Source organism: Aplysia californica, unplaced genomic scaffold, assembly GCF_000002075.1.
Source record: "Aplysia californica isolate F4 #8 unplaced genomic scaffold, AplCal3.0 scaffold00122, whole genome shotgun sequence".
Taxonomy (NCBI): Eukaryota; Metazoa; Mollusca; class Gastropoda; order Aplysiida; family Aplysiidae; genus Aplysia; species Aplysia californica.
The window spans coordinates 732416-745910 of NW_004797392.1; the positions used below are offsets into that span (position 1 = coordinate 732416).

The following is a 13495-nucleotide window of genomic DNA, read 5'->3' on the forward strand; positions in this document are numbered from 1 at the left end:
GAGGGGGGGGTTACAGGGCACACACCCCCTTTGTGTTTGACCATAGTTGATGAACGCAATTAGGTTTCATATTTTCTCTTGTTTACGCATCATTTCGGCAGGCACGGCGCAAAGTAATAGTTTCGAACCAGAAGTAGCCTTTAATGGTTTAGACATTTAAATTTTAAAGTGATCGGTGGAGCCAAAACCCATACTCCATAGTATCATTGGGCCTGGGGCCAAAACCGGATATAATATCCCATCAATGGGGCGAAAACTGGATTATCCTTGTTTAATTTTAGACAAGTGAGGTAAATAAAAATAAATGGGCAATGTCTTCGTGAACTTGAACTAAGTACTTACTTTACTTTATCCGTCCTCTTGTACCTCTAGGGTGTCAAGGGGAGAAAGAGCTTCCTGTCTCTAACAAGTTTGATGGCCTGGCTGGGTGGAATATTGGATGTTATCAGGGTATCCTTCACACCCTGAATCCAGGTCTTTCACAAGTCTTCCTCTTGCCTTGTACCCTGATACTTTCCTGTAGTAGGCTTTACTGGCAAGATGGTTAGGTGCCATACATGTGAGATGTCCAAACCACCTGATTGTTTGCCTTCGAATGTAGTGGAGGACAGTCTAAATGTTGTTCCCATCATTTCTCTGATCTTGTTGTTTCTGACCATGTCCCGTCTGGTTTTGTTGACGGCTCTCCTTAGACATCTCACCTCGCAGGTGGTTATCTTACGTTCTGAACTTTTGGTCAGGGTCCATGTCTGGCACTGGTGTCAAGGTGGGGATGAAGATGGAGTTAATGAGCTTGGCTTTGGTCTCAAGGGGGATGTTAGGATGTTTGAGGAGTGGGGCTAACTAGTAGCTAGCTAACATACTCTGTTAGCCTTTGGTACTCTTGTCTCAACTTCTCTGTGGAGACGTCTGTCTTCCGAAAAGATTCTACCACAAGATACTTGAACTCTGACTTGTTTAGCAGATTTCCGTCGATGGTGATGTTATGGTTGCCAGATGTTCTGCTGATTTTCATGGTCTTCGTTTTGCTTTTACTGATCTTCATGTTGAGCTTTTCACACTGTATGATTGTGTATTCAGCCTGTCTGTGTGCTTTTGATGTTGCTTTTCTTTCTCAATATGCCAGGCTTTGACTTTGATCATCCTCTAACAGCATCTGATTTCGGTCTATCTGGTTGGGGTTTGCTTTTTTTTTTGGTGTAATTTTGTCCTTATTGTAAAATTCAACAACTTGTTAAATAGGACAAATGTTTCTATGCTAGTGTCAGAAATGGATCGGCTAAAACACTTTGCGGCCACTTAGCACAGTAATGCGACTGAAAATTATCAGTTCCGGTCACCTTGTGCAGTTCTGCCACAGGCCTAAGAAGTCCGTTGCAGTCACTCTCCTGGCTGGGTGACCAGACATGGGGTATTTTGTACTGCTGGCAGTGTGACTGCAAAGTGTTTGCACAAAAATGACTTCATTTCACAGGTAACTAATGGAGGCAAAGCAAACAACATATTATTACCACCTTCTTTAATTAATACTTGAAATTGCGGCTTTGCCATCAGGAGACAGATTTGGGTTATACACAGGAGATCAAATTCGAGGTACCCCTCGGGGCGGTGCCACTGACTGTTTTAAGTGTTTTTAGGCCATTCCCAAAGGGGGGACATTTCTCGTTCTAATGCACAGTAGAAATTTTAAATGGGCTACTGTGTCATGCTCATAACTGTGCCTGAACTACAACAGGGAACTGCTTCTTTTTCTTTCCAAATCTTTACTATCGTCATTTTCCTCTACTTGTTTTGTATGCTTTTCACACTCTTGTGACCCGCTATTTCCGGGGTGCCTTGATTGTCAAAGCATACTTGTGCTGTTGAAGCTAGAGAGGTGAGCAGAAAGTCTGATTCTCTGTAAGGACTTCTCTGTTGACGTCCACCCCTTGGCACTCATATGACCTTATGCTGTTGCGAGCACCATAAACCTCTGCTAAAATCACCAAAAAATTCGAGGTCTTACCTGTTTGTTGATCAAATTTTTTTTTCACACTGGCTAGTTCCAGTGCCTGTGGTGTAATTACTTAAATTATTCTGTCCACCACTGCTCGCAATGGCAGGGCAGTTCAGGACCAGGTTGCATAAATCAGCTCCTGACTCTATTAACGAGCCTTCTCATAATCCATTCACATGTGTTGTTATTGTAATTGGTATCCCCTCTACATTAATGAACTGGTCATGATTACAAACCCTAGTTGACCAGTCAGTAACCAATTTTGGGCTGCTGGTGAGGGAAGCGTAACCATATGAACCAATAATCTAGTAACCCCACCCACAACTCTACCTACAGAAATCATGAGTGAGATGAGCTGTCAACAGGTCCTCCTTTCCTGCTGTCTAACAATTTGTCATATCTGCTTTTGTCTCCACTTTCTGCCCCCACCCCCTCACCTCTTTTGCCACCTCCTCTGCTGACTCTTTCTGCAGCCTTTCTGCTGCTACTCCTTGGCTACTTCTTACTGTTGTCTTTCAGCAACACCCCTGATCTTTTGGTAGGAAAGATCTACACCTAGCCTTCTCGGACAAGGTTGAGAAATCTCGGAAGTCCCGTGTGCAAGTTGCGCATGTTAAAGATCCTTTGGTGGTCCAAAATCGATAAGAGTAGGTTTCAGCCGCCACCCGCGCAAAATTCAAAATTTCCTACCTACTGAAAATGTTTAATGTGTCCCGCACGCTCTTATGACCTTATGCAATTCGAGCGCCGTAAAACACTTGCCAAAAAAAAGTCTGTTTATCCAGTCTGTAACAATGAACGTCAACATGAACTTGCGACAGAAGTATAGCTCGCTCACCAAGTGTTGGGAACCCATTTACTTATTTCGTGGCACTCGGTCTTCTTTGTGGAACAGATTTCACTGTATTTTTACCCTTGCACTTCACAGTCTTTCTCTATATGATAAACTTTGTAGAATTTAACATTCACAGCAGTCATGAAACCTCTCTTCCCAACCTCCCTCCATAAGAAGGAAAAAAATCCATTTTTATCCATTTTAATGGGAGGGCAGTCCTAAGTCTGTGACCACCTCTGGGCCTCTATGACTTTTGAAGGGAATGGTGTGTTTATTTATTCATTTTAATCAGTTCTGCCTAAGACATCCTCCTGTGTAGAAGGGCCACTTTTCTTCTTTGCAACGGGTGGTCGCTTAGATAGGTTGGTCTTACTCTTAGATTTGACTGTACTAAGAAACGAAACAAGGGTACCATACAGTTTCACATGAGTAAATGGTACTCCTGTGCTTTTTCTTGATTTAGATATTCTGGTGTCTGAGATGTCGGTTTTTTAAGAGCTATTTTGACAAAGAATAGAATAGTGATAGAAGAATAACATTGTTGGCACCAAAATTTGTTTTTGTTGTATAAAGAGAGGCCAAACAAAAATCAATCAAAATTCACAGAATCTGAATATAAAACAACTTTCCTGTTGTAATGAAAAACGAACGGGCAGGTCACAGCCGAATCCAGTTGAATTAAAGTGCCAGAATGGTTGCTCTTGCTGCTCCAGGAAGGAAAATCAGGCCGGTCCTGGATGAATCAAAATGAATTCCATTTGCGGTGTATAGTCGGTATAATGTTGAGGTGGGGAGGTAGTGTGTCAACATTGGGGATTTGTTAAATTTAAAGTACTCACCTCATCAGCTTAAGGATATTTTGTGCTCTTAGGGTAATGGTCCTATAATATCTCAAATTTTGTGTTGGAGGATACTCAGAAAAGACCCAATTTTTACACCTTTTAGTAGCTGTTTTCAGCACAGTCTTAATTGAAGCTTTTTCAAAAGCTGCTGTGTTGTTATTTGCTACTATACTGCTTCATATTTTCTAGTACCATCAAAATGAAAATTTTTTTTTGAAATTACAGATTCACAAAGCCGCAGACTTTTGCGGATTGTGTTGGAGATGAGTTGCCCCTTGGATGGGAGGAGATCTACGACCCAAATGTTGGTGTTTACTACATAAACCACATAAACCGTAAGTATAACGAGGGTTTGCAGTTTGATTTCAATGGCAGCCTGATAGTATACACTGGTGAAACTTATTGAATCATCCTTTCCAAACTTGTCTATTTATATATTCTGAAAGAATGATTCTTCCAAATTGATTCTCTTTTTTTATGCAGCAACTTTCTCTTCCAGTTCAGTGTCATACATTTTGCTTCTTTCACATAATTAAATTTGATTCTTTTAAATTTTATATCCTGTGGTTTGATCATCCCTTTCAAATTATGCTTCCCGTCTTCTATGATCAGAAGAATTGACTCCTTGGTTGGAAAAGTTGAAGGATTTCTTGTCTGTGAATTTCCATCTTTTGGTTTATGAGATAACAAAGAATTCACATGAAGATTTACTAGATTCTTGTATGATAAATAAGTCACTTTAACAACATCATTTTTTCCATAAAGCTTTTGAGCAAACGGAATTCAACCCTATCAATGACTTTGAAGTCCTAGATGGAACAAAATGAAGATAGTAGTTTTACGTGTCACTTGTCCTGTTCAGTAAAAGTAAGACCTGCTGATGTTGATACCTGCCACACAGAGAACAGAGCCACATTTTTACCAGGATTATGGGAGTGTTAGCTTCTTTTCTGTGTTAAGCATGGTATTTCAGTCATATTTTACATAATAATTTATTATTTACAGGTGCACTGGACAGACATTCATGACAAGTTGTCTTCGAACTGATTTTTTATGTATCTCACTGAAGTTTTAGGAAATAACTGAACAATTGAATATATGTATAAGAAATCAAGATGCTAAGCATATCAAGCATTTGGGAAAGGCAAGCAAAGAAAGATAAAATGCTCCAGGTTTCAATAAGGGAGGAAATTTTGCCTACACTCTGTCAAATCTGGGAAAAGCAGAGGTGACACATGTAACAAAGTTATATCACACTTGTAAAACAGATATTCTTCTCTCAACACTGACTATCTGATACCAGAAGATTTAAGAAATTAACAAAAAACACTTCCCAGTTCTCCCCCCCCCCCCCCTGCATTTTTGTATTATAATGACACCGTTCAAAAGGACCACACATCTAAATTGATCACTCTTTCCTTGAGGTGGTGGTCTTGGACAAGTTTCACCTTTTTTTTCTTCTATAAATTGTCACTGGTAACATTTTAACTTGTGAAAGATTTTAGATGTTGAATCTGCTAGACACCATGAAGCGTTTAGTGGTTAAAAAATCTTATGCTGGTTCATTTACACATAACTCCGAAAACTATCATTATATTATAATTCCTTAATTTTGTTTCCCAATTGCTCATCAGAAATAAATCAGCTAGAGGACCCTCGAGTGCAATGGAGACAAGAACAAGAACACATGTTAAAGGAGTATTTGGTGACGGCTCAAGAGGATCTGGAGGTGAGACCTGTACCTTGTTTGATGCAATTGAAAGTTTTTTTTTAAAACTTGAAATTAAAGTTTATATTTCAAAATGTATTAAAAACTGGGTACTGTCAATAAGTCAGGCTTTGTCCTTGTGTTGGTGATTGCTGTTTTGTTGATGTGCCCGTCTTTAATCAAACCAAACTAAAATAAATCCTCTAGATGCAGGCTTGCTACCATACATTTCGCTTCATTGTGACCAATAGTCCCTTAAATTTTCAAAACGAAATATGTCATAGTCCTGTCATTTGTTTGATGCAGCTTGAAGTCCCCTTCTCGTAGGCCTTACAACCTATTTTTGATAAAGGGAAATGCTCAGGAAGTTGTCCATAAGTAAGCGATGGAGTTGATACAAGATAGTAATATACAAGATACTGATATTAACACTTTGCAGCAATACAGCCAGCAGTACAAAATACTCCATCTGGTCACTCAGCCTGGAAAGCGACCGCAACAGACTTCTTGGGCCTGGCGCAGATCTGCGCCAGGTGACCGGAATGGATCATTTTCACCGACACTTTATTGTGCCAAGTGACCGCAAAGTGTTAAGACAATTTTAGCACACACACTTGTTTTACTTGTTTTATAGCAATAGGCGTTGCTGTAGATAGGCGTCCCTGTAGATTGGGTAAATCCTGTAGGTTTGTGTGGAGCTATGAAATGGAAGGCTTGTATGAAATGGCAACTGGCTTTGGTAATTGCAACCTGGCTCCTGAGATGAGGTGTAGGATACTATTATAAGTTAAACTAGAATTTTCCATTAGAAACAGTCAATTTTTTCAAGTGATTTAGAGACTTCTTATGTACCGTTTGCCTTCTTTGTCAGATAAGTAGGAAGTATTTGTACTTCAGTATGTCTCAAGGATAAGGTCAATTACACGACTTTGACAAATCCATGGACACATTCCTCACAGTTTTGATGCTTGTATGTCTTGATTTGTCGCAAGCATAAAAGAGAGAAAAATGAAGCTGTAGAATAGAGGGTTTCGAAATAAACTTTTAATACATGTTTTTGCCAAACATGCAGGAACAGTTTCAACTTATTTTGGATTGTAATACGGGGGCTGAGGGCACAAATGAGCCATCATTTAGTTGCTGGAAAATATCAAACATTTGGGTTCAGGGATTTGGTACTAAACGGTACCCACTTTCAATATCTGCCAGCTGAATGGTGGAAGCTGATCTTGAAAACAAAGAAAATTGCGTGGGAACAGCTATAATTGACCTAGGATGACAAGGCAACCCTTAAGGACTCAAAACTGTTGCATAGAAGATAGTGTTTTATGGTTTTATTGATTTAATAAGTATGTTCTGCAATGTCTGATTAATCCAGTTTCGGGGTTGTTTTGATAATGATTGTAATTTTTGTGACCATCTGGTCAGTGTTTTGTTGCTTGTGGAGTGCAGTGCTTTGATCCTGTGTCTTGAACAAATGAAAATTGTCAAAGGTTTGATAAAGAGAAATGTTTTGGAAAATAATTTTTTTCGTCGTCAAGATTTATGTCATAATAGTAGCCCAATTTGGATAGAATCTTGTCGAAAACGTTTTGTTTCGACCATGTAATGGGATGGAGAAGATTGAGTAAAATCGACAAGCATTGAAAGTACTAAGCATCGGGAAGAGATTTTTGTGTTGTAATAAGTATCATTTACGAGCACACAGACTCTGCTTCTTTTTCCCTCTTCTTTGTAACTCCTCTTGTTATGTTGAAGGTGTGATTTGCTTTTTCTTTCCTTTCAAATATCTATCGTCCTGATCTCTCCTTCTTTTGTGCTTGTTACTCTCTTGTAGCACATCTAATCTTCGTTGGTGGTTGGCTGGTTCTCTGATGTGGTTTGCTCCTTCTTTCGTATCAAACATCTATCGTCTTTATCTTTTTTGTGTTTGTTACTCCCTTGTAACACCTCTAATCTTTGGCACTTATATGACCTAATTGTGTTACTAGTGCCGTAAAACACTTACTCAAAAAAAAAAATCTAATCTTCGACACTTCCGTTAAACAAAAAATTAAACAAAATTTCCATGTTACCTTTACTTTTCCCTTTTCTTCTATTAAATTTCAGGCAAAGAAGGAGATATACTCCATCAAAGAACAACGGCTTCTATTAGCTCAGGATGAATATCAGCATTTGAATGATACATTGTCAGGATGGAAGTCCTCCAGGACAAGTTGTAAGTGTAATTTGCTAAATGTTCTGTCTTGAATTAAGATGTGGCACCATTGATTGACAGTAGCAAGGAACAAGCTCAGAGATCCATAGAAATACACCTTGTCAAAATTTTAATAAAATACATACATTAGAAACAAGTATGGGAACATATTTTAAAAGGTTATAGTTTTTATTTATGTTTTTTTGATAGATGCAAAGCCCCCTAGCAATAACTAGTGAAAAAAAGGTTTTGAAACCCCCGAGCAATAGCTGGTGAAAAAAAGGTTTTGCATCCCATAGTAATTTTAAGAATGAATTGTAATTGCACCATAACAGTGTCACATGGGTATTGGTGAAACAGTTTGTTCTAAGGATGGGATCAGTCCATTTAAATAATCATGGCCAGCAGCAACTATGAATGGTATGAGGCTATATTCTTGGTGTTTTATTCAGAAAATACAGGTTCATTTCTCCCTTGGGGAAGAGTAGAAACTTTACTCATTGGATTATTTGGTAACCAACTTTGAAGGGAGCAGTTACACTACGTTTTTGCTGAGACATAAGCTGTGATGGAAAATTAATATCATAAAAAATCTCCAATGAGTTTTGGTAGTATGATACACACAGAAAATAATATGTGAAAGTACTCATGTGGGAGGTGTATCTTTGTAGGTGATAGAATGCTCTTTTTTACAAAGAGCACTGATTCTTTCAAATGTAACTTCACATGATTCTTTCAAATGTAACTTCACGTGTTCAGTGTATAATCTTGGGGGGGGGGGGTGGATACATTTCTATCGCTTTTTTTTCTTCTACATCTGCATTGTGCTGGTAGCTTGGCTCACTGCCCTGTTATCCTTGTAAGAAAAGCCCAAACTTTTGTTTCCCCCTATCTGGCAAGTGCAGTGATGCTCTTATGTGTGCTTTATGAGCATTGCTCTATTGGGGGAAATGGTGTCTGTCGAGTGCTATATAAGTGTCAGTGCTTGTTTGAATTGAGAACAGTTCCTTTTGAGAGATTGGTATGGTGTGGAAGAAGTTTTAAGTATATTTTAATAGAGGTTTTACGGCGCTCGCAACTGCATAAGGTCACATGAGCGCCAATGGAGAAGTTTTTATAGACATCGTAGAATGCTTGGTTGAGAGAATCAAACACAAGTTGTACCTTGTGCAATGTGAGTCTCCTGGATTATGAAAGGTCTACATGTACATGCATGTCGTGTTCTTGCCTCCTTTTTCTGGCGTTCAATTACTTTGATGACAAGGCTGTTGTGTTTTATGTATTCATTACCAAATTACCTACCTAATTATCAGTGCTGTGATGGGGTCAAATGTTTAAGAGGAAATCTTTTTTTCAGTTTTGAAAGAGGCTCGGTTGGTAGTTTACAGGCTTGCCAACTGTCCTGAATTTCCCCGGACTGTCCCGGATGTGGCAATAGGGAATATGAGAGCCTTATCTTATCTCACATACACTACAGCAAAAACCAGTCCCACTTGTTATTTTGTTCTTTGTTACATAATCTGGTGTTGCGACGTTTGGTGTCTTTGAGTTTTGAAAAGAAGAGTGCAGGCCTTAGTTTGTTTAAAATCAAAGATTCAATGAAAATTTCCCCCTCAGTGTCTCTGGGATAGTGTAGGTGTCTGCTGTCTTAAGGTTTAATGGTGTCAATGTCTCTGTTTTTTTATAACAATTGCAGTCTTGAGCTTTCTTACTATTGTCTTTGAACTGCATTTTGACTGGAGGACCTAGTTTTTCCACTGGTCCCTCAATTATTTCACCCTTTATATGGATCTCCGCTTGAATGAAGTAATATAAATGAAACATTAACATTAAAAGGGAATTTTTTTAAAAATGGACCATAATGAGTTGTTACCGAGATAATCTCTGAAGAAGCAAAACTCTAGTGTGGAAGAATTTTTGGAATTTTTCATTCGCTTTTTTTAAATGACAATTTTTCATTTACTAGTAATGAAAAATACTTTTCTGTTGTTTCAGTAAATTCCAATTCGAGTGTTGGCAGCACCAAGTATGATCCTGACTTGCTAAAGCAGGATGTTAATCTGGCCAAAAGCCGCGTGGCTCGGCTCAAGAGAGAGCTGGAACAAATAGGGGCTGAAATGTCATACCAGGAGCGAGGAGTCGAAACACTGTCCAGGTAAGACTATGTGTAAATTTGTGTTATCTGTGCAGGGTTTTTTAGATGTATAATTTACTATTTCTCGTATAAGTAGACAGCTTCCAGGCCCGCGCAATTTAACCCTGCCAGCCCCAAGCGTGTATATTTTCAGCAGCTCTTGTACCTCCCACCGTCACAAGGGCGTATGTTCTCAGTTTCGGGGTACCAGATTTGCACATTTTTTAAAATTAACGAACCTTATTAAACTTTAGTTTTCATAATATTTGTTCATTAACCTTTAAACACTGTTACATGTTATTATCTAAACCTCATTACAAAGCTGAAATACTGCTGTATTGACTGGGACTGGGGTTAGGGAGTGCACAAAAATGGCTGGTGCTGGAAGGGTTAATAAGTATTACTGACTCACAAGATTTCTGAAGAGCCAAGTGTTTTTACAAAAGTTTGAACTGGGGAAATCCGAGCGCGAAAAACTGCAAGCTGTTGAAAAAAAATCTTATGAAGGCCTATAATTTCACTCGTTGTTTGGGATGTTCATTGTTCTATCATGTTTCTCAGTTTTGAGTGTGAGTTTTGTGCTTAAAAAAAGTGTATTACTAGTAACAGAAAGCATGTGAGCTGATAATTAAAAGAAAATGGAAAGTTGTAAGCAAAGGGTCAACACTCATAATTTATTTGATGAGGTAGATATTTTTAGAATGCCTTTTAGAGCTTTTTGTTACTCATGGTTTTTTTTTTTTTTGGTCTCGCTATTTGCCGCCTAATGATGAGCGATGTAACGGAGATAACAGTTGCTCACATTATAGTGAACTGTTTCACAGTGACACAATTTATGCTTTCGCCTTATATGACAGTACTGTACGAACCTTTTATTATGGAACAAAAAGCACCTGTCTTAATAAACAAGTTTGCATGAATAGTACAGCTTAAGTGACGGAGAAGAATTTATGCCTTATTCTTATACTTTTTGGTAGTTTTTCACCTTTTTAAAAATATTTTCAACTCTTATTTCCTGATAGCAGCTGTCCATCTTGTTATGTAGAAAGGGGCTGTATTTTAAAAAAATAACTTGTTTTTAATGTGAATAAAGTGCTGTTAACAAAGGGAAGACACGTTATTCCAGTTTTGAAATGGTCATTTTTTTCTTTTAACTAGATGGTCTTTAAAACTACTGTATTTTGGCCTTCCTCTGGACCTAACTTGCACACGCAAACACAAAAAAGTGCAAAGGGCCTCAATTCGGCCAAGAATTTCCGTAGAGCTAATTGAATTACATTCCTTTCAACGCAAACCAGAATAGGATAGGGTTGTGCAAACTTGTTCGTGCAATGAAGTATGTTTTTCTTTTTTCTTTTTGAAGTGTTGTGAAAAACTTTTATATACTTTCAAGAGGGTCTTATCGCTTGAAAATGATTTTACTTTTTAGGCTGCCTGCAGCAATTTCAGATACGTTTCATGCAGGTTGTAGTATATTGCTTTCTTTAGTTTTTTTAAATATTTGTTTAAATTTACATGCAGTTTTAGTAACAGTTTTAAGGCCCTTGCAACACAATAAGGTCTTATAAGTGCCAAAGGTGTTGGTAGAGAGTAACAAGCACAAAAGAAGGGGGAGAGATCAGGATGGTAGATGTTTGATAGGAAAGAAGTAGCAGACCAAACTGAAGCACCCACCAATCACCCACTTGTTGCTTTCTATTTGTGAAAGGCGGCCCGTGCTTATTGCTGAAGTTTCATGGACATTGGAAGTAGCAACTGCTTTTTATTGGCATCTGTGGTGTAGCGGATAGGCCCTTAACTGTCGCCTGCAGGAAGCATGAGTTTCATTTCCATGTGGGGAGAATTTTATTGCGTATCTCTTGTCTTTCTGCTGGACGTTGTGTCCCTCTCAGCTCAGGTTGGCCCTGACAGTCAGGGTCAAAGTAACCCGACTGCATAATGATCTAAATAGTATTGATGGGGGTGTAAAATTTCTGAAGTGACCTTCTTCAGGTGCTTTTTCTTGTGAAACAGCCGACGATGAATGACAATGTTTTGAGGTGTCACTAATGCTCCAGGTGTCTTTCTTTTTGTTCTCTTTTTTTTGGTCAGTTTGATTCCCTCATTGCATTTTGATAGTCACTGCTGTGTCCAAATTTGATTGGGCTATGCTTCGAGGATTCAATTTTACCCCATTTTTGTGGGTGGTTGGCGAATGATCTGGTGTAGTTTGCTCCTGCTTTCCTATCAAAGTCTACTTCAGCATTATCTCTCCTCCTCCAACTTTTTTCTCCTTTTCTTTTTTTTTTTGTTACTCTCCAGTAATAACTGCATCTGTGGTCTAGCGGTTAGGCGCTTTGCTTTCACATGCAGGAGACCAGAGTTCAGCTCCCTGATGGGGAGAATTTTTAATGAATGAGTATCTCGTGTCTGTCTGCTTGTGTGTTAGTTGTGTTTCCCTCTCAGCGCCGGTTGGCCTTGACAGGCTGTGTCAGAAGCCCGTCTTCTAAATTATCTTGTGTTGATGGGGGCATAAAAACACTGACATAAAAAACCCCCCAAAAACAAACCCTGTAGTAACACCTAATCTTTGGCACTTGCACGATCTATTTTTTTGCAAGTGTGGTAAAACTTTAACTCAGTGTATGGTTACCCGGTTCTCTCGTGTGGTTTGCTCCTTCTTTCCTATCAAACATCTATCTTCCTTGTCTCTCCTCCTTTTTTTCATGTTTGTTACTCTCTTGTAACACCTAATCTTTAGCATTTCTTTGACCTTATTGTGTTGCAAGTGCCATAAAACTTTTACTAAAACTAACTCTTACTCAAACTAAAACTATATATATCTCCTTTTTTTGTTTTTTGGTAACCCATTGTAAGCAAACTACTTTTATCCATGCTTCTCGGGAAGTTGAGATTGTTTCAGAATGCCATATCAGGTCTGCTGGGGTTGGTAATAATATAGATTGTAAAGCTTGCTGTTGAACAGGGATTTGTGCTTTACAAATGTTATCTTATTATTCTCATATGACATTTTTTGTGTCGTCAGTGTGGGCCAGAAGTTGTCGAGCATCTCTGGAGGATATAGTTTGGAACAAGCGCAACGGATTTTGTCGGAGATACGTCAATTGCAGTCTCGGCTGTCGCAGGGGGAGAAGGAGAAGAATGATCTCATGCAGGTAAGCTTGCATTTGTTCATTTGCATTTTTCTGGATATGTACTTTATAGCCTGTGATCTATGACATATTTACAAGATCTTAGTCTCAGTGGGTGGGTTAGGTGTGCTCTGATGTGTGGATGGTGTGTGCTCCGATGTGGTTTGCTCCTTCTTTGCTATCAAACATCTGTCGTCCTAATCTCTCCTCCTTTTTTTTTGTTTTATGTTTGTTTCTGTCTTGTAACGCCTTTAATCTTCGGCACTTATATGACCTCGTTGTGTTACAAGTGCCATAAAACTCTTACTAATACAAAACGAGATCTCTCATTTTCTTATTTAGATGTTACGAGTGTGGTTTTTTGGGGTTTTTTTTTTGGTTTGATCTTGAGTGAAATCTTTGTTAATTTGTCAACTGATTGTATTTATCCACTTTGGGTCGACATCCCCCCCCCTCTCAATCAATTTCCTGTTCTTTCTCAATAATGACACCCAGACCATAATAAAATAAAATAAGGCACGAGTATTGTAAACAGAAGATAGTGTTCCGACCATGAAAGCAGATATATATCGAGAAAAAGAAACTGTTACTGGCTGAAGTTATCATGGAAATGAAATAAAAGGGTACTAAATTGGTAAATGGTGTGGGGAAG

At 38.6% G+C, this 13495-nt stretch overlaps 1 protein-coding gene across 3 annotated transcripts in view; it reads left to right on the forward strand.

The window, feature by feature from the left end:
* The window catches only part of LOC101846498 (protein KIBRA), a 56518-nt gene that overhangs the window by 3855 nt on the left and 39168 nt on the right, over positions 1–13495 (forward strand). For all 3 annotated transcript variants that reach the window (XM_035969165.1, XM_035969166.1, XM_035969167.1), the window contains exons 2-6: positions 3899–4008; positions 5308–5402; positions 7491–7599; positions 9574–9733; positions 12738–12867. In XM_035969165.1, coding sequence (XP_035825058.1) covers positions 3899–4008; positions 5308–5402; positions 7491–7599; positions 9574–9733; positions 12738–12867 — 604 coding nt within the window. The remainder of the gene's footprint in view (positions 1–3898; positions 4009–5307; positions 5403–7490; positions 7600–9573; positions 9734–12737; positions 12868–13495) is intronic.